This window comes from Lathamus discolor, chromosome 5 (genome assembly GCF_037157495.1).
Source record: "Lathamus discolor isolate bLatDis1 chromosome 5, bLatDis1.hap1, whole genome shotgun sequence".
Lineage (NCBI taxonomy): Eukaryota > Metazoa > Chordata > Aves > Psittaciformes > Psittacidae > Lathamus > Lathamus discolor.
Window position 1 is genome coordinate 43,795,766 of NC_088888.1, and position 25,318 is coordinate 43,821,083.

Here is a 25,318-nt window from a genome sequence, read left to right on the forward strand (position 1 = left end):
GCATCCCTGGCGTCAAGCACTGAAACAGCAAAGTTTTGCTAACAGTAGAAGTTATGTGTAATATTTCAATTTTGGGGAATGAGGAGTATACTGGAAAGGACTGATTAGTGTTACAGGATACAAACTGAAGATGAGCAAAACAAGCAAGCAGGTACCCGGAGCTGGGAAGAACCATTAGCCCTTGCTCTATGAAATAGCTTTGTTTCACTAAGGATTGAGTTTGCAGGTAAACTGTGACACTTCTTGAGAACAAATTTCTAGCAAAAACAATGTGGCTGGTGTGTAACCAATATGATTATAGGATATCAGATGAGGCAAAGAAAATATTATGGGAGGAATAAGGAGGATTTGGATGATTTTTTTTTTTTTTTTCCTACTAAAAATGAGGAAAATCCCCCAATCTTTCTGTAAATTAAAAAAAAAAATAAAAAAAAAAATCTGCTTCTAGGGACAATGACTGTTCACTTTGTAAGTTCCTTTAGAGACCAGTATCTAGTTCTTCATTGCATTTGGGCAGCCTGGTTGATTTCAGTCATATTTTGAGTTTCCTCTTGTCTGGGAAAAGGGTTGAGAAGCTATGGTTTTGGAGTTATACTAAGGCAAAGAAAGAGAAGTCCCCCAGTTCCTGCAACAGCAGAGTGTAAAAGGGATTGTAGCATTGTGGATGAAATGAGGTTTTCCAAATATGTTATCGTACATGCTTTTTAGATCAAAATTATTTGTGAACCACATTTTATCATTCTCAAGTCACAGAATATAAATTTGAAAAAAATACACTTGTATTTTCATTTGAATTCTGTCTGAAGAAACTGTATGACATGTCCTTTAAAAAAGCCAGGGAAATAAATGCTTGAAGCTGTCATTCCTAGGGACTATGCATTCCAGCACAAAAATAATAGGAAAATCCCTGAAGAAAATGTGACAGAATTGATCTTTCAAAGGAGTTTAGAATTGCATAAATTTATCTCAAACATACTTGTCTTGTGGAACTTAAACCATCCCTCCCACAGACACTTTGTAATAAAATGCAGAGAATCTATCTGGTCATTATTTTTTGAGTTTTGTTTTTGTTTTTTTTTTTTTCTGCAGAATCCATTCTACTTCTTTGGGTATTTTTAAGAAGTCTATTTATTTTTATTGCCCCTAAGTCACAGAATTTAGTAGATAACAGTCTTAATGCAATGTTTTGTATATCTTTCGAAGTGCTTGAAAAATGCTATATTTGGAAACAATGGGTCTGGAACTCTCCTGATCCAGCATGTTTTTGATTATTTTCACTGCTTCATTTTATGAATAAAGAACTTGGCCTCCAAATCCCTTTTTCCATTTTAGAGACATTCATTAATTAAAATTGGAAGAAAAACTGAAATTGCTCCAAGGAAGTCACAGCATCTCACAGTGCCTTCTAAAAAGCTTTGTGCCACAGGAGTAACAGTATATGCTGAAATAGTGATTTAAGGAAAATATAACTCAGTCTTTACAATGTTCTTTGTCTTGCAGTTTAACTTGGGAGATCCTTCCTTTTCTGGGAGCAGGTTGCTCTATGCCTCTGGATGTCAGGTTATCAGTAAATCTAGAGGCATGCATAAGTCTGAGTTTCTGAGTGAGCAACAGCACTGACAACATACAATGTTTCTCAGAGTTAATAATGGCAGCATATAGAGTTAGTGCTTTTTTGGGCATCTGATGCTCTGAGCCTCAGTTCATAAGAAATACTTTATGCCTTATTGTTGTAAAAAAATTTCAGAATTTCTCATTTGAAGAAAAATTGATTAATGACAATCTGAAAATGTTATATTGCCTATATCTCTTTTCTTCCAGGATCTGTAAGTGAAGTAAAAAGCAAGAAGAGGCTTGCAATTCATAAAGAAACTTAAATCTTGCATGCATCTAGCATCTTAAATGATTCACATTCTATACCCAGAAATTATTTTGCTATCTTCAATGTTAGAAGAGCATTCAAAAATCTTAAAAATTTAAGTAAACTAAACCACACCACTGTATTCTAAAATGCAGCACATTTTAAAATGTTTTAAAATGAATCAAAAAAGGTTGTGATGCCTTTTCATTCACATCAGAATATACTGTAATATGCCTACATGCTGTTGATAACACTTTTCATTTGCCTAATCATGAGGTTTAATATGCAAGAACAACATTAAAGTTACTTCATCTTACAGGCAATTGGAATAAATACCTGGGTTTTTTTTCTCTTCCCCTTTATTTTTTGTGTGTGTGTGTGTGTGTTTGTTGGGTTTTTTTCTGGTGAAGCTATGTTAAGTTTTATAGTTATCCAGTTGCTTCAGACTAAAAATAGGTCTTAGTATGTCAAGTGACTTTTCAAGCTAACCTTTCAGTAGACTTTAATCTGCATTACAAGCTAGAAATCTTTGAAGCTTATCATGTTTAATTTGCACAGCAAAGCCCAGAAAAGAAGTAAAAGAAAAGGGGGAAGGGAGTCACACCAGGGCAAGCAAATTCAAAACCACTCAGTCACATTACATGGTAGGGTTTCTTGTATGCATTCAGTTCTCCACATGCTAGTTTAACCTAAAGAATGACCAAAAACAACTGTTAAATAAAGCAGACCAATGCTGCTAGGAATAGAAACCTAGGACAAGATTGAGGTTAAATGCATCTTCCTTTTTGTAATACTTTGTTTGGTATAACGATGCCACTAAGTATTAGCCAAATATATATATATATATATATATATATATATATATATATATATATATATATACACATACATTCAAAATGTATCTTGATGTTTGTTGTGTTGTGCATGCTGTATGGAGGAAAACATGTAATTAGGATTGTCCTTTTGTTGGGGAAGGGATCCTGCCTCAGAGCAAATGCAGTCTAAAGGGAACTGGGAACAGGAATAGAGTATATTCAGACCAAGCTAATCATTTAGTTTTTTCACTTCTGTCCTTTCAAGTGAAGACAGTGAGGTTAGGAGAGTTTCACCATGAAGCGGTGCTGGCAACTTAGAAATGGTTAACCAAAGCTTGCTAGGCAGTTATTTATTTTGGGGTGTAATTCCATTTAGTAACTAAAGATGAATAGCTCAGTCTAAATCAGTAAAATATTTCTACTCCTTTGCTTAGTTGCATAAATCTGCTATGAAATCCCCCAGCCTCCTGCCCACCGTAAAACCAGCTGAAAAAAACCACTTACCCGAATGTTGATTTGTTTGTCGTGGAGCACTCTCTGCAGCTCCAGAAGGCTGCCCTTCAGTGTCCTGAGTTTCACAGCCAGCTGCTCTGCCTCGTCCTTGGTATGAGCCTTCCCCTCCATAAGCAAGTTCTCATTGTGCACAGACAACTCTGACAAGGCTACCACCTTCTGCTCTATTTCAACCAGCATGTTCTGCAGCAGCAAAAACAAAGAACCAAAATCATACATTTCCCAGCACCTGTCACGCTTTCCAGCAAGACAACCTGTGGCCTACCTCACTCGTCACCAAGCTAAGGGCAAGTCAGATTATCATTGCTTTGCCTTCCACTTCCTTTCAGAGTCCTTAGGAATACGCTTGCAAATATCTGCCTTTACCATTTCTGTTTGCAGCCTTTTTCAAAACAGGAAATTAAAAACTTATTTGAAACAAACGATTTGTTGTAGAGGAGATGCTCTTTATTTGCACTTTAAAGGTAGGGGTGCCCAAGATGCTAGACTGATATCCATCATAAGAAAAAACAGAGCATGCAGCTAGAGTTACTTTCCTCTTCTTTCATGTACATTCAGTGCAATGCTTCCTACCTCCTCCTTTGCGTTGCTCTGGATAGGTTGATAAGCTTCTCTTCTCACTATCTGCTCTTTCTGATTGGTGCATGATGGACTTAAGGATTTCTGTATAATCCTCTTTAGTCTAAAGAGAGACTTAAAGTGACAAAGCTCTGGCATGTTTATTCTCAAAAGCTACTTCCTTGACATTCCATTAACTATTTGTGTATTACAGACATAGTGCATATTTTGATCTTCCAAACTCAAAGCTCACACAGTTCTTGAGAAAAAAACCTAACCTGACATCAAATATTTTTGCTTCCATAGCAACCATCTACTATAAACTTACAAATATTTCACCTGAAAGAATGCATACAGGATAAGATTGGCAAAGTCTCTAAGAAGTGGAAACAATATAGAACTTTATATAAAGCTTACTGTATTAAGATGTTAAGAATAAGCAAAAGAACAGCAGTAGTAACTTCTCCACAAAGTTAACCGTTCTTTTTGTGTATTTTTATAAATTCTATTAAAAAAAAAACAAAACAAAAACTGCTTTAAGTTCACAGGGCTTATTTATATACAGCAACAGCTCCTAAGGATGAGTGATGGAAGAACACACAAGACTGAGCTGACTGAAAATTCCAATACTGAAGCTGTATCAGTGGAAATTTAACCTGATGTTGAATTCATCATACTTACAGGAACTTAACTCCTATTTACCCTAAAACAGTCGAGATCCTCAGTTGATAAGAGGCCAATATCCTTTTATATGAAAGGGGATATTTTGTCCATCTTTCTCTTGTCTATGTTGCAATTTTAATTATAATGTTCATAGTTCTAAACTCTCATTTAAAAATGGAAAACTCCCACTTATTTGAGAAACTGTATGTTACAACTGATTCAAGTCTTATTAGCAAAAGTATATGAAATGACTAATGCAGCAAAACGTTTTTCCTCTGTTGTCTTTTATTTCAGGCTGATAATATTAACTACTGAGGATTATAGTTTACTTTTGACTAAAGCTAGGGATTAGCCCTGAAGAAAACACAACACTGTCACTGGTACCACTGCTAGTGTGAGTGTATTCTTCAGCTGGAAAAGGAGGAGTAAGAAAGTACAATGCAGGTGTTTGCATGCCTAACAAGGGAGCTGCTCAACAGCTCTAGCTGTAGCGGAGCAAAAACCCGTAACTGCGGTGAACAGAAATGTTCTTGCAGTCCAGATATCTTGGTTTTCTACTGCTATGTTTGCACGTGCTGTCTAAAGCACTATGCAATCTTGAATAAGGAATTAAGAACAGGCTATATTTTACAAATAATTGATGAAGATAATTAAGCATATAGGAGGTGCTAAGGAGCTCAGAAAATTCTTCCCATTAATATGCTGGCTCATCCCACTCAATAATTAATTGTCTTAACATTTATATTCCATATTTGACTTTTCACTCAAATAAAGCTACGTCAATCCTGTTTGTCTAAACATTCCAAGACTGATAATTTTACCTGACAGTCTACCAGCTGTGCTTCCATGTCCATAGGTTCCTCAGGAGCAACCAGAGCACTGTCAAGTGTTGCACGGGTATTTAGTAGCCAGTGGTCAAGCTCGTCAGCTTCACAACGGTACCTTTGAAGAGCCTGCTCTTGCCGCTGTTCTTCCAGCTGCTCATTTAGTTTTTCCTAGAGGTACAAATTACATTTCATTTTATAAAAGAAATACACTACAACAGTCACTTAAAAAAAACGAAACAAAACAAACCCCCCCCAAAAATCCCACCCTCTCTTCCTTTCATAACTTCTATATATTATTTTTTAGCTATAATAAGCCCTTTTCTTTGGTAAGTTGAAAACCTTGACAAAATATTATCGCTTTCAATTAATGAGCATGAGTTTCTGGTGACTGAAATACTCTTTCGGTTCAGCCACTGTATTTCTACTTCTTTCTGTAAATCTCTGCTATTATAGTCTTCTAAAGGTGAAGTCCTTTCTGCCTCCTCTTGCTGCTGTCCTTCGGATTCCCCCCTACATTGATTCAGTTTGCTCAACTAGCAAACTGTTTGCTTACAGAAAAAGATGTATGGGGGTATAGCACTGGGAATGGGCTGCAGGGAAAGGAGAGCAACTTTGCCTTTTGTGGGAGCTGCAGGCTACCTTATTGTCTTGAGAGAGAGGCACAAGATGGGTACTTGTACTGGTGTGTCTCTGGTGTAGCTACTGAGTGTAAAAAGTATGAAGAGCTGTCTACCTTGCCTAGCTTCCTGAAGGATCCCTGTGCCATGGGGTGTGGAAGGACATTAAGGTCCAGTGGCTGCTGCAACTGCTATGCAGCAATACAGAGGCCCTGGCTCCATCTATTAGCTGGTCTATCTATTGGACAGACAGGGAGTGATCAGCAAGAGTTGCTCACCCTTTAATAGTTCCATATGAATTTGAGAACAGGCTGAACAGGTGGGCCCAGCGGGTGGAGATCAGGGGCATAAAGTCTATTGAAAGGCCATTAACAACCCTAGCAAGTTTACTGATGACACAAAATGGGAGAAGTATCTGATACAACAGATGGATCCCAACATGCTGAAGAAAGGAGCTGACAGGAACCTCATGAAGTTGAACAAAAGGAAGTGCAAAGTCCTGCACCTGGGAAGGAACAACCCCAGGCAGCAGTATATGATGGAGGTTAAGTAGATAGAAAGCAGTCTGGCAGAAAAGGATCCTGGGGTTCTGGGTGGACACCAACTTGTGCATGAGCCACCAATGGACCCTTGTGGTAAAGAAGGCTAATGGTGCCCTGAGCTGCACAGTGTTGTGCTGTGTCCAGTTCTGGGCTCCCAAGAACAAGTGAAATATGGAGCTTTGGAGAGAATAGAGAGGATTTCAGGAATAGGAAACAGATAGAATGAGATGGTCAGAGGATATATAGATGTATTGGATAATGTGGAACCTAAGCATGCTGCAAATAGTATGGAACAAGAGAAGAAGATTGCACCAGATCTGGCTAGGATAAAATTAAATTCATTGCAGCCTGTAGAGTGCTGTGCTTTATGCAACTGTGGCTAAACCTGTCTGATAACAGAAATGTTTTGGCTATTGCTGCACAATGCTTGCACAGAACTAAGGATTTCTTTCCAACTGCCCCTCACAAAGGCCAGTAGGCTGGGGAAGGGCAAAAGGTTGAGAGAGGACATAGCCAGCACAACTAAACTGAACAGACCAAAGGGATATTCCATATGAGCTCATGCTCAGCAATAAAAGCCCAGGTAAAATGGTTGGGGGAGAGGGGCTATTTATGGTTATGGCATTTGTCTTCCCAACCAACAATATGGTGAGACCCTACTTTCCAGGAAAGTTGCTAAACATCTGCCTGCTGATGGGGAAGTAATGAATAAGTTCTTCATTTTTCTTTGCTAGCACGCATAGCTTTTCCTTACCCTAGTAAGCTGTCATTATCTCGATCCATGAATCTTTTTGTCTGCCTATTTTTTCCCCATTCTGCAGGAGAGGGGAGTGAGGGTGAGTGCTTGGCTGCTGGCCAGGGTCAACATACCACACTTCTGTGAGGAAATTCAGATGTGCATGTGCAAGGCAAATCCCTCACACAGGGACATGTTTGCACAGCTTTTCTGAACACTTAATTTTAATGGGAAATTAATAATTACATGTTAGAATAATTTAAAGAATAATGATAGTTGTTAAGAGCCTCAAATAACCCAGAGCTGAACAGCTCTCAAGCTCTAGGTATTTATATTAGGTTCAGAGAAAGAACAATATTAGCAATCCACTCCCTCAACAGCACCATGTTTTCATTACCTGTTCTATCTGCACTGCTAAATTTACATTCCTGCAGTATCCTGACAGATTTTATCTGTGAAATCAGAACTACAAAGTCCACAGGTTATATTACTGAATACTGTCTAATTACCATACATATTTGCTATTATAGTGAAGTACCTGTCAGAATTTTAACAATAGTTGATAGCAGTGTATCTGATTCATGCTTTATCTTGAAATTATTAGTTAGCATCTCCTCCTAAGTACTACCAAGCAGCTTGTAAGATCCTTACTCTGCTTCTAGTCCCTTATTTTTAGAGAAAAGTATTTTTTATTCCAAGAAGGAAAAACTCAGTGCAATTTTTAAAGAATAACAAAGAGATTTTCTCTGGATTTATTCAGGTCACTGTACAGAACTAATGCAGTTGATGCACCCTGGGGACTCCCCTGTAACTCAGTGTTGTGGTTTAACCCCAGCCAGCAACTAATCATGGCTTAGTTCCACAGAGTCAGTTCTCACTCAGTCTGTCAGAATCAACTGATGCTGGAAATAACAGCAGTTGCTGTGTCTGTGAATTCAGTGCTGCAGCTCTTAGCAGGACTGCAGCAAAGCTGCCCTGCAATGTTCCAAGTAGCCAAACTAATGTAGCCAGCATTAGCATGACTGTATGTTTTCACCTATATAATTCACACAGCAACATTCCTATACACAAAGGACTTTTTAAAAATCACCTTAGTTTTGAAATATTTTTGGTAAAGCTGGTAGTCAAAGAAAGAAATGGGTGCATCTTTCACAATAAAAGTCTGCATACCAATCATTGGTAAGATGAACATAGACAATGGAACAGTTTAGAAGAAGTGTTATTTCTTGTTTTAGGTTTTCCCCCTTCTCAGAGAGGTGTCTTCTTAAAATTTTATTGTAGGTAACATGACTTTTGATACCTGCACTTCATTACTTCTCCTATGGAGAACAAGGAATACCAAGGGAACCTACTGAGAAAATGTCAATGTAGGCATTAAAAACAAAATAAACTTATATATGTATATATTACTTAACTCCTGCAGTGTGTTTCCAAGTTCCTTCTGGTTGCTTACCACCTAGCATTAAGATAAGGGGTTTGTTAAAAAAGAGTGATAGTTTATTAGTGAAAGGAATTGTGAGAAATGAGCAGAACTAAATTTACTTTTTCAATTATCATCACTCAGTGGTGACTAAGAACTTCGGTGAAAGTACAGGTCTGCCAAAAGTGGCTCTCGAAATCTGGAACATGACCCACTTCTACAGTTGTACCTCTAATAGTTGGCGTTTTCCTGATGCCTTCATTCGAATTGTGGCCATTCGTTCTGCCAAGACTGTGAGAGTGGATTGCAATGCCAGCTGATCAGCAGCTTCTGCATCCAGTGGTTCCGAAACCAGCTCCTGGGCTAATGATGTCTGAAGCTCAGCGATTTCTTCTTGTAACATCAAAATCTCATCCATCAAAGCCTATTTAGAAATGAGACCAGAGGAAGTATTTGCGTCATTTATCAGTGAGAAGAAAAGTATCTCAGGAGGCTTAATAAAAAATTCAAGATAGCTGTCCCAGGGGAGCATAAGGAACACAGAGTACAGGAATATATCACTGCTGGTCTGGTAGAGTCTGAGTCCTGCTTTTAGGTGAGTAAGCCAGGCTCATACATCTGAAAACTGAAATGTGGATTTAATTACTTACCTGAAATTTGAAACATATCACCAAAAGGAAGTATTTTTGAAATATTATACATACAGATCTATTCTTCCAAAAAATTTTATGCAGGGTATTCTAGTAGATACAGTGAAGACGATGAACAAGTTGGTGAGTGTATGTTTGTGAGAGAGAAATAGGTGCAAGAGTTAGCTTCCCACCTGAAACTTACTAATTCCACAAAGAACATCCAGCAATATATGTAAACATCCAGCGATTAACTCCATGGTGTAAAAGAAGTTACTGCCACCATTCTTATCCCATAGATCAGTTTCCAAGATTCCTTCATGTCTGACAGTATACACATTGGATGCACAGGACATAAGAGAGTGCTACAAAAGCCAAAAGTTATCCTTTTCAGGTCATGGAGTTCCTACTGAAATGAAAACTGGCCCCACCACGTAGTTTCAAGCTATCAAATAGAAGGCTTAGTTGATTACAACTTGGACAGATGTCAGATTGGTTATTTGACAAAATATTCTCTTATTCAGGATGCCATTTCTCAAGACTTCCCTTGGGAGGGATTTTTTTGTATGCTTTAGATTGCTTTGTTCAACAAAGCAAATATTGTATTTAGATCAATTTAACATGCTTCAGTATTAGTTATGATCTTAGTAAACTTGGAAGCATCATAAAAAGTCCAGTGTATGCTAGCAGCACTGATGCTGAAGAACACTATCTGTAGGTGGCAATGAATACCATCTCTGACAAAAGATTTTGCTGAAAATTTTGATTGGACAAACTCTTACTATTTAGTCTACTTTTTTAAAAGGCTTTTTATTAAAAGAATCCACATTACACCATCTTTAGAACAGCAGAAGTCAAGAAAGGCAGTTAGCAGAGAAGCTTCATACAACTAATGCATGTTTTTGAGGCATCCAGCTGTGAAGAATGCTGCTTACTAAAAAAAGGGAACTAAAGATACACGTGTAATGCATGCCCTCCGTCTAATTGTCATGTGTAAATTTTTACCTGATGTTCAGCCATCTGGCTCTCTGGGCTTTTGGCTGGTTCCAGACTCTCATTTAGTTTGATCTCAATGCTCTCCATTTTTGTGGATATAGACTGGAGTGTGTCCTGATACTTCTGCTGACGCTCAAGAGCTTCATAGAGGGTACGCTGCTTTTCACTGATCTAAAAAGAAATGGAATGTATGAATTCTGACCTCCGATATAAAATTTACTCTTTCTTCTGCTTCTTACATCCCTAGGCTTACCAGACTAAATCCAAGAACTTGCCACAAGTTTTCAAAAGTATAAATTATAAATGATTATTTATTTTAGATTTTATGCACTCAAACATGTGGATATGCACTATTTGCTAGACGTATAGTTCTTAATATCCCATAATAGCTAATGTGCCTCTGCAAAGAATTAAAATTTATAGCATGCAATCAAAACCTTGACCATTGTCATACTTCACTGAATTATTATGCTGCACTACTATGTAGAAATGCGTTAAGATGACTCAGTACTTGAGGAAACTGAATTCTTGGGCCTTTTTTGTCAGCTCATCCAGCATGAGTGGATTTCCCTGTTAGGTTATGCAATGTAGTCTTAACAATAGCTGCCTTCAGAAACATCAGCCATCAGCCTTAATGACTTAATGGAGGTCTATCCAAACACAGGCTTCCAAACAAAGAACAAAGGGAAAATAACATCACAACTAACAATTCTTGTTTCTGCTTGAAAACCAAGAATTGCAGAGAAAAATATTAAATAAACCAGTTCTTTTCATTTTACTCCTTACAAACTATCTAATTTTACTGAACCCTTCAAATGAAGACTTACCACATTTTTCAGTGTTTCCCAAGAACGCTGCAAATCATCCAATTTGGCACTAGCAGCTGTTTCTAAGCCTGGTTCATAAAACTCCTGGGTGGCTGAAGTGCTGGGTTGAATTTTAGCAGCTTCTGTCTGCAACTGTTCAGCAGATAAGGCTTGATAATAAGCAATGTCCTACAAGCATGAAGCACATTATGGCACTTTCAAAATGTAACATTCCCCCCGTGTACTGTCCCATTGCATATGTCCATTAAAATCCCCCAAAAGCCAAAACCACCAGAAAACCTCTGAGCAACACACTAAATAAATATTAAAAAGTAGAACACTGAGTATGGCCTGGAGCTTCACTATGAAGACCACTGCAGACGCATTTTTTTCATGATATTAGCTGGGAGACACAGGAGGCAGGTATGGACAGACATGGAAAGGCTAAGGGAGTGCTATAAGTGGGAGCGTTGTTCTAGCATTATCGCAACAGACAGTGGGGTAAAGCATGGTAGGTGACAAAGAATGTCATTCCAACGAACACAGAGAAGGCAACAGAAGAACAAAAAAGGAGTATGTTGAAGAACTAGTCAATGATGTAAGAAAGAGTACAAAACACTAGCTTGTAGTAAGCTTTCAAACAAATAGATATTCTCGGCTAACTTACAAAAGATAGTGGGAAAAGGGACCAGAACTGCTACAAGAAAGGGGTAAATGTTCAAACTGCCATTGAAAATTCAGGGTGGAACTGTTTCACAGCAGACATTCCATATGCAGTGTGTGGCGATTCCTTCAACTATTACAGGTGACAATTAAAAAAATATACAGAAAATTTAAAATTCAGGAAACATGCACAGTACCTATATTTAAGTCAGGAAAGCAGACTTAACAACAAGGATTATTTAAAACAAAACCATTTAATAAGAGTTACCACCACATCTATTTGGAAGGTGAAAAAAGCTGCAGCCTTCCTTATTCTCACTTACTAGCCTTATTTTGTGAACTATGCCCAGACCATGCAACCCAGCAGCTATTATTCAGTTTCCTCAACAACTCTGCATCAGTAAATGCCCTTCATTGCTCAAAATCTACTGGAGAGTTTGCTTGGAAAGTCCTCCTCCAATGATTTCAAATTTCCTTGTTCCTGACCTTGTAGGATAGGGATGAAAATTCGGCAGGTTGAGCAACATGACAGGGAAAACTAAGTGCTTTTCACCTAGCAGCTTACAGACCTGTGTCTACCAAACAGACTGCAGACCCTTTAATGTACTGCAAATATAAAAGTGTGTGTATAAATACAAATTCCCAAAGAGTGAAAGGAGTTAGAGAGTCAGTGGCTCTTCTCCAGGGCCCAGTACTGGGGCCAGTTTTGTTTAATGTCTTTGTAGCAAGGTGGGTGTTGGTCTCTTCTCCCAAGTAACAAGTGACAGGACGAGAGAAAATGGCCTCAAGCTGTACCAGGAGATGTTTAGATTAGATACTAGGAAAAACCTCTTCTCCAATAGATTTGTCAAGCATTGTAACAGGATGCTCAGGGAAATAGTGGAGTCCCTGTCCCTGGAGGCATTTAAAACACTTGTAGATGTGGTGCTTAGAGACATGGTTTAGTGGTGGACTTGGCAGTGCTTGATTATTGGTTGGACTCCATCTTAAATGTCCTTTCCAACCTAAATGATTTAATGATTCTATTTTATACCTGAAAGGAAAGTGCAAAGAAGACAGAGCTAGGCTTTTTTAAATGTTGCCCAGTGACAGGACAAGGGACTATGGGCACAAACTGAAACACAGGAGGTTCCCTCTGAACATCAGGAAACACATTTTTACTCTAAGGGTTACTGACCACTGCAACAGCCTGCCCACAGAAGTTGTGGAGTCTCCATCCTTGGAGATACTCAAAACCCACCTGAATATAGTCCCAGACAACCTGCTGTATGTGGCCTAGCTTGAGAAAGGGCGTTGGAGCAGACAACCTCCAGAGGTCCCTTCCAGCCCAAATTGTTCTGTGATTCTGTATAGGTGTATACCAGTTAGGTACTACACAAGACTATATCTGGGGTACTAGAGCTCCAATTATAATTAGGATCCTAACCTGGAGCAGAATCTATATTTCCCAATGTAATTTCACTATCTTATCTAATACTGTATATGAACAAAACAAAACAAGCTCTGGAAGAGTACAGGAACAAGGTCACTCCCATCAAACTGTCCAAAAGTGGCAGATGAGGTACTTCCTCCGAGGCAATAATAGAGAAAATTGAACAATTTCATGATAAAATTATTTCTGATGTCCAGGAGCTAACAGGGAATAGGTAACAGCTTAGCATAGCATTCGTTACTGCGATTTCAGAATCTTTTACTCTGACCACAAGTAATCTTTCCATGTCACAGTGAAAAATTGCAACAGTGCAGGCAGCTTCTCATTTTGCCTTATCAGCAGCTACTCTCCAGCCCTTAGCTAGCCCTCTCTCAAGACCAATAGAAAAGCTGGGCTTCTGAGACTTCTTAGTCATGGTTTCCAGAATAAAAAGCTTGCTTTTACAGAGAAAGAAAAGCAACCCCTTCATCTTTTCAACTACTTTCTGGAGTATACATGAGTTTCTTTTTGGCAGAGCTTTCAGATAATAGTAGTGTGAATCCAGATGTTACAAGTAACAGATTTCGTTGCCCCTAAAAGGCCCTAACATATCATGCCTGCTTTCGTGAAAATTAGCCAAAGAACAGTACTCAGGCTTTGTTGTTAGGATGTAGGAGCAAAGGGTGTGTTTAGATTTCAAAGGATATTTAACAAGGGCTGTTGCAGCACTCTAGGTGAGTTTTTGTAAGGGAAGGAGAAAGAATGATTAAGTAAGCTGTGTAAAAGGAGATAAAAAGACATTTAATAGTGACCCAGTCCTGAAGACCTGAATCACAGCATCAGCTGTGGCTTCAAAGGCTTTCTGACAACACTTCAGCTTTTGCAATTCAATTGTGCTGCATTGCCTATCTGGAAAAAGAAGTTTTTAAAAATGTGCCAAATTTTAATCAACTATACCTTTGGGTAAAGGTGAGAAGTTTTAACTCCAAAGGCTTCCCATTCAGTACTGCAGCAGATGAAGTGTCTGATTTTGCTATACATCAAAATAAACTGCACTGAAGGACTGTCATCTGTTGCTGAAATGTATACTATGAAATTCCTCAGCCTTCTTACAGTTAACATTTTTATAGTTCCCCACCCACCCCATTGTTCTTAGAGGAGTTTCAGTACAAAACTAACAACATGGGCACCTGCTAACAGTGCTACATCTGTTATTTTCTTGTATTTACGGTCTTGCTTTACTCTATTTCAATACACAGAACCAGTATTTCCACTAATATGTAGTTGGCATTTGTTTTATATTTTCATTACTTGTTAGTAATGTAAAAAAGTGCAAGAATGTCTGAATTCAGACTAATCACCTTTCACCATTAAGAGACACTACGAAACCATGATGAAACACTGTAACAAAGATAGCACGAATTTAAAAAACAGCCTTAACATCCAACCTTCTCCTCCTCACCCCCTACTTCATGAAATCTCTTAATTCTTTTCCAAAGACTAAATTAATGTAATTCTTCACTTTCTAGAGCTCCTGTTCACATTTTTTTTTCTGGTACTTTGCAGGTTATCTTCCTATGAGAATTTTTTTCTGTTAATGCTGGCTACTTTTTATAACAAAAGATTTTCAAATTAGTTCTGCCGAGTGTCATAAGAGTTTTTAGCTTACATTTAAGACTCTAATTAACTAATCTCTAGGTTTTTTGGTGAGGTTTTTTTTTTTAACCAACCTTCTTTCCTGAAGTCTCCCTGGGCATTCATCATGGTCAGCACTGGCACTTTCACAGCTTCTTTAGTTTCAACGTCATGTGAGTGCAAACCTAAGCATTTTGTAAGCCGCTGCATTTTGGATTGTTCTTCTGCTTGTTTTTTAGTATGTTCTGATCATTTCAACACTAACCACACTGAAGAAACCTTAATCTGTAAATTTTTTAGATTATAACACCACCAATTTTATCTCTTTCAAAAATATTCTGCTAAATGAAAAACATCATCTTCTTGTTAAATTTTGCCCTAGTAAATCACAGGTTCTAAAATTTGCGTTTTGATGTCACCTCATGGTGCAAGAGCCTCTTTGCTGGGTTTTCCTTATTATTTGAGATACTGGAGCTGTTAGCTTGATTTTACATTTTCAGAGAAATGTAAGGAAATGACATTGGCTTCATTTACTGGGAAGCAAGATGCTCTTGGTCCTTTAATTATTTCACTGATTAACACTGTCATAAGATTTTTGTGCTGAAATATATAGCTGTCTTTTTACTGTAAGTAAACTTTAATGGAAAATTTCTGATTATATGAAATAACAGAACGCTAGAAAAATCTTTCTCATTAATTACATAACCTTTTTATTTTTCTGTTGAAGATTTTGTCACCAGTCTTACTATTTTACCTTAGTATTCTTCCTTATGTCAGTTCATGAAAATGAATTATTCATATTTAGCAACTTCTGCAGCACATATGTATCTTTGAAATTAGTGGAAGGAATCAGTGGGCTTCTTGCTCAAACCTTTCTAATTCCACTCAGCCATGCAACACAATACATTCTACCGCTTAAGTCTGCAGTGGTCAATTTTGGAAGAATTCACAACTGAAAAAAACAAACAAACAACCACAAAACCCACAACAGGATGAATTCAGAGAAGTGGTGACTGCCCCTAAGGCTCATCTCTAAGCTTCTAAAGCTTAATATTTTTCATGTGCTTTCATGTGCATGATGCTCCATGTGCTAGGCTCATTGCTCATTAGAAATGCGAGACCCCTCAGTTTTGATTTAAAAATCTAACTTCAGTGGTTTCACTGATCTGCCACTTAAAATAGACTGTCATAGAAAGCATGGAATGAACAATACATGGGGAAAAAAAAAAAAAAACCAACAAACCATGAAAGTTAATACTTTAAATGGTATTAAGATATCAGCGTGTGACTTCAATGTTACAATGCCATTGATACAGTAAGATAGATATGTATGGACATAATGCAATGTTTTTTTACGTGGAGTACAAAATTGCATTTCTTCTCAGGATGCAAGATTCCATTAAGTACTACTGACAAAATAAAAATAAGGTTATAAATAGAAAACAGTAGTGACATGCAAGAGCTTTGTCAATTAAAATATATTTTTAAAAACAGCAAATAGCTTTAACACCAGATTTATACATTTCAAACTCAGAAGTCAGAATATGCATCCATTCTGAATTAGAACCTGAAGGTTCAGTTAGGTTACAGGTTAAGCCTCAGTGCCTTGGAGCTGTAGGTAAATATTATTTCAGAAGATTAAATAAACCACCTGTGGAATGGAACCATGCATGTCTGAGATTAAAGCTGAATGAATGCCAAGAGGGAGGTACCTGGTTAACAGAAGCATCTGTATTAGCCACAGGTGAAGGAGAGCGACAGGCAGGTGGAGAAGAAATCTCACTGTTGGTTCCCTCCTCCCCAGACTCCTCAGTGACAGGGGAGAGCAGCGTGTGACAGCGACCAGCAGTCATCTGCCACAGGAAAAGCAACCCCAGAGCACAGGAAGAAAATCAGTTACCTCAACCTATGTTTGACTTAGACTGAGATCAAAACAAAAAAAAAAAAAAAAAACCAACACATGGCCAGAATTACTATGACATTATTTGGTCATACTTCATGCTCTTAGTTTACCAGTTTAAAAATCTTGGTGAATTACCAGTATCACAGAATCACAGAATCACAGAATCCCAAGGGTTGGAAGGGACCTAAAAAGATCATCTAGTCCAACCCCCCTGCAAGAGCAGGGTAACCTACAGTACATCACACAGGAACTTGTCCAGGCGGGCCTTGAATATCTCCAGTGTAGGAGACTCCACAACCCCCCTGGGCAACCTGTTCCAGTGCTCTGTCACTCTTACAGTAAAGAAGTTCTTCCTGATGTTAACGTGGAACTTCCTATGTTCCAGTTTACACCCATTGCCCCTTGTCCTATCACTGGATATCACTGAAAAAAGCCTAGCTCCATCATCCTGACACCTACCCTTTACATATTTGTAAACATTGATGAGGTCACCCCTCAGTCTCCTCTTTTGCAAGCTAAAGAGACCCAGCTCCCTCAGCCTCTCCTCATAAGGGAGATGTTCCACTCCCTTAATCATCTTTGTGGCTCTGCGCTGGACTCCTTCAAGCAATTCCCTGTCCTTCTTGAACAGAGGGGCCCAGAACTGGACGCAATATTCCAGATGCGGCCTCACCAAGGCTGAGTAGAGGGGGAGGAGAACCTCTCTTGACCTACTAACCACTCCCTTTCTAATGCACCCTAAGATGCCATTTGCCTTCTTGGCCGCAAGAGCACATTGCTGGCTCATGGTCATCCTCCTATCCACCAGGACCCCCAGGTCCCTTTCCCCTTCGCTACTTTCCAGCAGGTCAACCCCCAACCTGTACTGGTACATGGGATTGTTCTTCCCCAGATGCAAGACTCTACACTTGCCCTTGTTAAATTTCATCAAGTTTCTCCCCGCCCAACTCTCCAGCCTGTCCAGGTCTCGCTGAATGGCAGCACAGTCCTCTGGTGTGTCAGCCACTTTACTTGTCATACTTCAGTATAAATATGCTCTCCTGTACCCTAGTGAATTTAAAAGAAATTGTATAGCAAACAACTCAATAACAGTAAATTAGGGTTTAGCTGTATGTCTTCTAATACAATCACTGCTGCATATGGAAATACTGTGGGGAGCTACAGAATAATGCAGTATTGGCCTCAGTATCCAGGCCTGGTTAGAATGAGGAATAGAGTTGGAATATAAAATACACACAATCCAGTAGCAACATACTATTCTTACTTCCCCAATGCTGTTATACAATGAAAAATCCTGAAATCAGCATTCTATTTTCACTCAGATAAAAATCTCAATACCATCAGCAGTGTATTTGTAATGAGATCCAGTCAGAAACAAACAAAAGCAGAGTAATTTATGAGGCCTACAGCAGTACTTAGCCAGCTTTCATTTCCAACACACTCATCTGAAAATATAGCAGCATACTGTAAATTATGACATCAACATTTTAAGATAAGAGCTTTAAAAATACAGTGTGTAAAACCTATCCACTGCAAGGCTATGAAATAATATTTAATCTGGTTTTATCTCATTCCTGCAATTCAGTACTTTTTCAGTGTTTGCTCTTACATGCTGACAGCATGGAAGAAAAGCACTGAATTTGCATCTTCTTAAGGAAAACTTCCACTGGTATATGTCTGTTAAATAACTTCACCTTTTATGAAGAAATCTTGAAAACCCACATAAAGCAAACTACAGGAAGGGGAAGCTGCAACTTGTTTGGTTTGCCACACTTCCAGCCATTTCAAAAGCAAAATGTATACGTAACCTGTGGCAATTTGTTACACAGGAGTATTGCAATGATGCAAAACCAAGCAGCTGAGATAAACAGCACCAAGACCAAAGTATTCCTTACCATAACCACCGAGGGATGAGCAGGGTGTGCTGGGAGCAGGTCTGAATCCAGCTCCTCCATTCCCTCTGAAAGCCCCTCCACTTCTGTCACTGTCAGCAGCATGGTGGCATGTTTTGCTTTCATTGTCAGCATCTTGCATTTTGAATTCAAAGAAGCAATTTGCTCCTGGTATCCTTTGATCTTCTGAGCCAGCTCCTGAGGAAACATTTTTTTTTCCCTTATGCAGAGGCTGCCCATAAAGGCCACAGGACTCGCAGCATTCCAGCTTTCCTGGCAAATGCAAGCTCTCCCCTCCAAGCCCAGCCAATAACATCACAGCACTGCCTCTCAGGAGCCCTGCATAAGCTGCCGCACTAGCTGACAAGCAGGATGTTGATAGTGGAGGGAACAAGTCAGGCTGCGTCTGGCTGCAGAGCTAAACCGCAGAATCGAGAGCTTTGAGGCAAAACCGGAAAAATGCTGCAAAGGCTCTGTGTGCATGATAATCACAGAGGGAAGGGAGGGATGCCTCACGCTTGCATCCAGCCTGAACCTGACATGAAGTTTATAAGCCTCAGACTGCAGAAAAGGGAAATGCATCTTCCTCTTCCTGTCCTATTTTTTTTCCCTGTTCTATTTCCATTTATCTGAGGAAGATGAAGCTTCTCCACATAGTGCATGCCACGGAAATGAAGCTATGTGGTAACGACTGTAAAAAAATGCCCCATTCAGCTCTCAACAGAACAAATTAATTGTTCAAACAATAACTTACAGGGTCTAGCAAGATCAAACGTGATAGGCACAATCAGTAACATAATAAGATTAAATGCAGACTGGATCACTTTTTGCCACTGTTTGGATAAGCTGTGGTTTAATCTTGTTATGGCTATAAAGGGGCCTATCTGTATGACCAAACACCATCATAAGTTTAAGTTTAGCTGGAGAAGAAAGACGGAAATGAACAATGAACAACCTTAGAAACTGACCTGTCTTCTCTCCTGCCCTGTACTGCTTTGCTGTCCAGCCTCAAAGCTTTCAACTAATATACTTAAAGTAAATAAACAAAAAAAGCAATGCTAGAAGATTTTAACATTTCTGCCAAAGCTATTGCTCCTGTTTCCACAGAGATTCAATAATACGAATTTTGATCTACAAAATGAAAAGGACATTTGTATAAGCTTGCCTGCTAAATCAGTGATTATTCATTCAAATATACTGCTTTAATTTTTTATCTGCTTTTATTTCTTCAACAAACACAAGTTTTCACGGAAAAATAGGAACAGAAGTTGCAAAATCTAGTAGGTATAATAAAAATATAATTAAAATATTTTTTAAAAAGTAAATAAAAGTAACGCTTCAGGCTGGTCAAATGAAATATTTTTTTTTTGGGGGGGGCTGTATAACATTTTCTGGAAATTATTTTCTCAAAATCACAGTGCAGAACAGTCATAGTGAGGAATACAGAGATCAAAACGGAAGCAGCACACGAACTGAAGATGACACTTTACTGCCTGGGTTACAAAGGCACCTGGTCACTGTCTGCCATGTAAATAACAAAAGGAGCTCTCTTGAAGCTCCAAGACCTACCTTGGAGACTAAGCAAAGTCTTCAGTATAAAACATCAACTAGATCAATCAAAAACCCAACTGCAATCAAATTAAGCCATAATTTTAATGTCTAGCAGCTGGAATAGTGCTCTCTTTGGCAGGTACCAGTCATTCACTAATGCTTAATGAATGACATCTCTGGGGTTCAGTAAGAAATTATCATCAGTCAATATACTCACTTAATTCCGTCATTATTACTTAGATGCAATAACATTTGTAATACTAATTTCCAATGCACTGAGTAACATGTTGAAAATAAGGAAAAGGAGGCAAAAATGCAGTTGTGAAAAAAAAAACCACCCTAAGTGACTTATAAAAGTAATGCCTTATGAAATACTGTATTATCCATTAAAATAATTCACAAGTATGGAGATACTTGCCCACTTTTTATATGAAAGTCTAAATAAGCACAGGTTAATAAACAGTTTCAGAATGTTACATGCATAGCAATACAAGGTTCCTATAAATCAAGCTGTATTTTGTTTCTACCATCTTTTTCTTAGTTTAATTCTAAATATAACTACTACAAATGTCCCTTTCAGTTCTTGTCCATGCAGGCTTCAACAGGGAATCTGGAACTGAAGTTTTCTTAAATTAAAAACACCCGTAATAAGCATCTTGGTGAATTTGCCTTTCAAAGTAGTTTTTGAAGTAATATAGTGTATGAAATATGCCCTTTATGCTATGCATTTCCACAGGTTTTTGGCAGACAAAATATGAGCCAAAACTATGCACCTGAGTCTTTCAAAATTCCTTATCCCTAAATGTGGAAAGCTTTCACATATGAAACCTGTCCACTCTGACTGATCTCCACATGTGCAATAGAGTAAAGCTGTTTTCCCAGAGACATTTAGAAAGACTCATAGCACTGAACTTGTTCAAATGCAGATGAAATTTCAAGCTGCCCCATTATGAATTCCTTCCTCTCTGCAGCATCATTCCATCCTCTCTGCAGCATCATTCCTTCCTCTAGGAACATTACCCTGTACCACTGAAGTCACTTTCCTGTGTTTGCAGTTCCAGAACATTTGACTAGAGAATAGTAGCATTATTAATTCAGTACTAAAACCCCAGAAGTGTTTGTTTAACCAAACTGCTCTGCATTTATACCAAGTAACCTCTGTAACAACTGGAGAGTAAATGAGCAACGCATTTAATATTAGGTTATATCACACCATAGCACAGACAGCTTTAATTCTCATGTGAAGAAAGGGCGCCATCTAGTGCCAAAAGTAACACATAGATCAATGGTACATCTTACCCCAAGAAATACCCGACAGGGGAAGGTGAAAGGAGCTCAGGAGCTCCAAGGCCAGCACAGTGAGAAAGCTGCACAGAGACTATCCTGACTCATTCAAGGGCTGAAAATCAACCGGTTTGAGGGCAGGACCTGTAAATCCACAGGACAAAACTCTTCCCAACAACTTTAAAAGAAGCCTTTGGAGTCAACATTGCAGAGTTTCCCTCCAAATCGACTGTGTTTTTCCTGTGATTCATGTCCCCTGGTGTTTTTTTTACAGAATGTTACTGGCATGGAAATGAGTAATTACTTCAGGATATACACATAAATAGATACATATTATATATATGAGGATCACTGAACTAGCAGTGCTCACTTGATTAACTGCTCAACATTAACTTCTGGGACACTCCTTAGTTAAGCACCTATGTTAACTGCCCCTCAATTATGCAATGCTTTAGTTTGTCACAATTATGCCTGGAGATGAAGATGTATCTAGTTGAACAAGCAAATGAATGCTCCACACTGTACCAATAGCATAAGTTTCCTATCTGGTATCACATCTCTCTACTCAACTAGCCTTAAGTAAGACTGAGAAGCTACTCGCATAATTTATGACCATTGCTTATGAAAAGCTTTTTTTGGGTCCCTGAGCTGCCTTTGACCCCATGCTGTTACATTTTGCTCTCCTACCTCATGACGTGAAATCTGGACCTGAAGTTCCTGGATGTTGCCAGTTGCTATTGGTTTGTCTTGGATCTCATGATGGGCACTCTCTATCATTTGCTGTAGATGTTTCATTTCTTGCTCATATTGCTCATACTGAACCACTGCTTCCTAGAGAGGGGGAAAAGAAAATTGAGTGCCTACATGAATATAAATATTTATTTAGTCCAAGAATGTCTGATTTCCCTTCTGAAGTGCAGCAAACTTAATTTATCTGGTACTTGTATCTGAATATGCAAAGCAGGAATATAGTCAGGGAAAAGTCCATTCAGAAATATTACACTTAAGTAGCATCAAGTATCCTTAATCACTGAAAATCTCTTGCTATTAAACCTTATACTTCTCTTCTTTGGAAATACCTTTTACATGTTTAATTATGAATTCAAACAAACAAAACCTAGTTTTCTTGTATTTAACAGAACTTGAAAATGCAAATATAATAGATGCTGAATTACTCCAAAGTCAGAAAGAAAAAATATATACATTTTAAACAATAATTAAAAAATATCCTAGAAAGCTATTTAATTAACAGCTTTTATGCAATCCCAAGCTGATGATGTTATAATGATATATTAATTTAATGAACTGGATTATATATATGATAAAATTAACCTGCATACAATTTATATTAGCTATTTGTGTAGTTAAACCTAACAGTATTACAAAAAGTACAAGATCAAGGACAGAACCGAGATGAAAGTCTGATGAAAGTCTGATTAACAATTAACATGATCATGACTATTAGAACCCCCAAAAACACAGAGAAATGAAAACTTATTGGGGAACTTCTTAATGGCACCTACAGGAAAAAGAGGAATGCACAGAGATATAAAATTCTCTGTTTGCACCACAGTTTGTACGGCACTGTTCAAGTTATCCAGAGTAATTTCTAGGATGGAGTACCACTTACCTGCATGATGTTGCACTGCTGGATGGCAGTGTGCTGCAGGCGGCTGGCCTCCTCTTGGAGCCTGAGGGCACTGTGGCATATTGGCAGGCCAGTGACCACCTCTTCAGGAATCCTCAGGGCACTCTGACAGACTTGTACTGCATGAACCTTTGGCTTCAGTGACTCCATTTCAGACAACAGATGCTAGAAACAAAGTCAGTGCCACAATAAGCCAGTTTTGCAGATCTTCCAGAGCATTTAATGCAGCGAAGAAAAAATAATTATGAGTTCAAGGACTAAAGCAAACAAATTTTCTAAATTGAATATAATCAGAACACACTTTGTCTGGAATTATTCATTCTGAAATGAGCATTCTTCTAAATATTAGTTAAGCAAAAAGCCCATGTAATAGGAATAAAAATATTCATTAAAAAGCATAGTAATAACTATTTCTAAGTATCCAACTACAAAATATTTGTTAACATATTTGAAAAAAACATCTTTACAAAATCCACAAATGAAAGCAGCATAGGAGTCATTTATGTATACACATATTTTAATGCTAAAATCTAACTCCCTGCTAAGACAGAAGGACATTTTCAAACCAGCAAATGAATCTTGTTGTGTTCATAGCCTTCTTTTGAAAATAAAAGCCATGGCTGAAAACTTTATTTAAAATGCAAAAGACAATCAACAGAAAGAAACACAGCTACACAGAAATCTTGTTCTTTGAATAACCACTGGCCGGGTGCCAGTTATAGTCTTCATTCCGTTCACGTCCACTCAAGCTGTCTGTTCATATGCATGAGAAGGGCCTAAGTGTAATGACTGGTGAATAGATTTGACCAACATTCTTTTTATCTTCACTAGGGGGTGTTAATGTATTTACAGGTAAAACAAGGAAAAAATATTAAAGAAAATTTAAAAACAAAAGGAAAAAAAAGGCAAAGTTGTTGAAAGAGGCCTTAGCACATTAGGAAAGGATTTCAGCTAGACAATGTTATGTGGCAAACAGGGATAAAAAGACTGGTCATCTCCCTTCCCTTATACTATATGCATTAAGACAACTAAGTGAGTCTAAAGTGCATGCTGATGAGAGGATTGTGGTTTACTCTTTATTTCTGTGCCATCATGACTTATGGTGGATAATCTGAACAGAGATTTGGTATAAAGGCCTATTCTTCAGCCATCACAGGTGAGGCCTCTTCTCTGGCAGGCCCTATATGCTGGCAAAGGTGCCTTTATTGCACAGCCAGCACCCAGAGGTACCCTGGGGGCTGCATGCCAGCCAGGCACTCTCCAATACCCACTCTCTGGTCTGGTGAAACAGGTTGGCAGTGGCTACAGCCTCTTTCTGTACAAAATAAATCTGTACTGTGAGACCTGCTAGAGCCAGAACAAAGAATACACATAAAAAACAAGGTAAGCTCCACATTCCTTTACTCTTAGAGTGGGTGATGTGTTTCACTTACACTCTTCAACAACACATTGTGAAGTTTGAATGCAAGTCCCTAAAGACTGCATATTTTAATCAAAAGTGAATGCTCTGCAAATTTACCTTCCATCCAAATGTTTTTTCTGAAGATTTTAACCTTAAAATGGATGTTGACATTTCATTTTAACAGCAGACTAAGACAGCTATATCTCTATATTAGCCTGCAGCAAAAATATTCCTTAAGCAATTCAGGAAGCTATAAAATGGGTCATTATTTTTGTCATGAGACTGAGACCAAAAATAAAAAATTGACAGATCTCTATAGCAGTCCAAGTGCTATACAGAAAGCAGCAATATGATGGTAATTCAACTAAGCATACAAGAAAGGTAACTGAAGTTAAGGATAACGGAATTTTAGGAAAACTGATTTTTCTCTTAGCTTTCCAATTGACTACTGGGGGACAGAGCAACACACTACCTAGACTTCCTTTACAAGCATTTTAAGAATCTGTTGATAAGAGCGCTGGATGTACTGAGCTTCATTCATCACTGGATGAACTGACCATTATTATTATGATTATTATTAATACAGATTAAACTTGGATTGGATGTACATTTCTCAGAATCACATCAAGCTAAGTACAGACTCAGAAAGGACTACGCTTCTACCATCCCCTTTGAGGGAACGATTTTTCCTGTTCCTTTGGCAGTTCTAGTCCCAAATTATCACTCTCCTAAGAAACAGTACAATCACTCCCACCAGCATTCATTATTCTTTGTGTTACCTCACACTATTCAAGTGCTAACTTTGAGGTCCTGGCCTTTTACCTGTCTGTGAGAGAGCTGTTCTTTTAAGCTCAAATGTCCAAGTTCTGGAGAGGTCAGTGTGGCCTGGGCTTGCTCCAGAGCAACCTGCAGGGTTCTCAGCTCAACTTCAAATTTCTTCATGTCC

At 38.3% G+C, this 25,318-nt stretch overlaps 1 protein-coding gene across 1 annotated transcript in view; it reads right to left on the bottom strand.

Moving 5' to 3' along the window:
* The window catches only part of SYNE1 (spectrin repeat containing nuclear envelope protein 1), a 295,836-nt gene that overhangs the window by 82,480 nt on the left and 188,038 nt on the right, over positions 1-25,318 (bottom strand). Inside the window, exons 87-96 of the mRNA XM_065680584.1 lie at positions 25,195-25,317; positions 22,953-23,135; positions 22,010-22,153; positions 18,491-18,685; positions 16,405-16,545; positions 11,005-11,172; positions 10,187-10,348; positions 8,782-8,976; positions 5,232-5,405; positions 3,181-3,372 (exon numbers count right to left, since the gene is read on the bottom strand). Coding sequence (XP_065536656.1) covers positions 3,181-3,372; positions 5,232-5,405; positions 8,782-8,976; positions 10,187-10,348; positions 11,005-11,172; positions 16,405-16,545; positions 18,491-18,685; positions 22,010-22,153; positions 22,953-23,135; positions 25,195-25,317 — 1,677 coding nt within the window. The remainder of the gene's footprint in view (positions 1-3,180; positions 3,373-5,231; positions 5,406-8,781; positions 8,977-10,186; positions 10,349-11,004; positions 11,173-16,404; positions 16,546-18,490; positions 18,686-22,009; positions 22,154-22,952; positions 23,136-25,194; position 25,318) is intronic.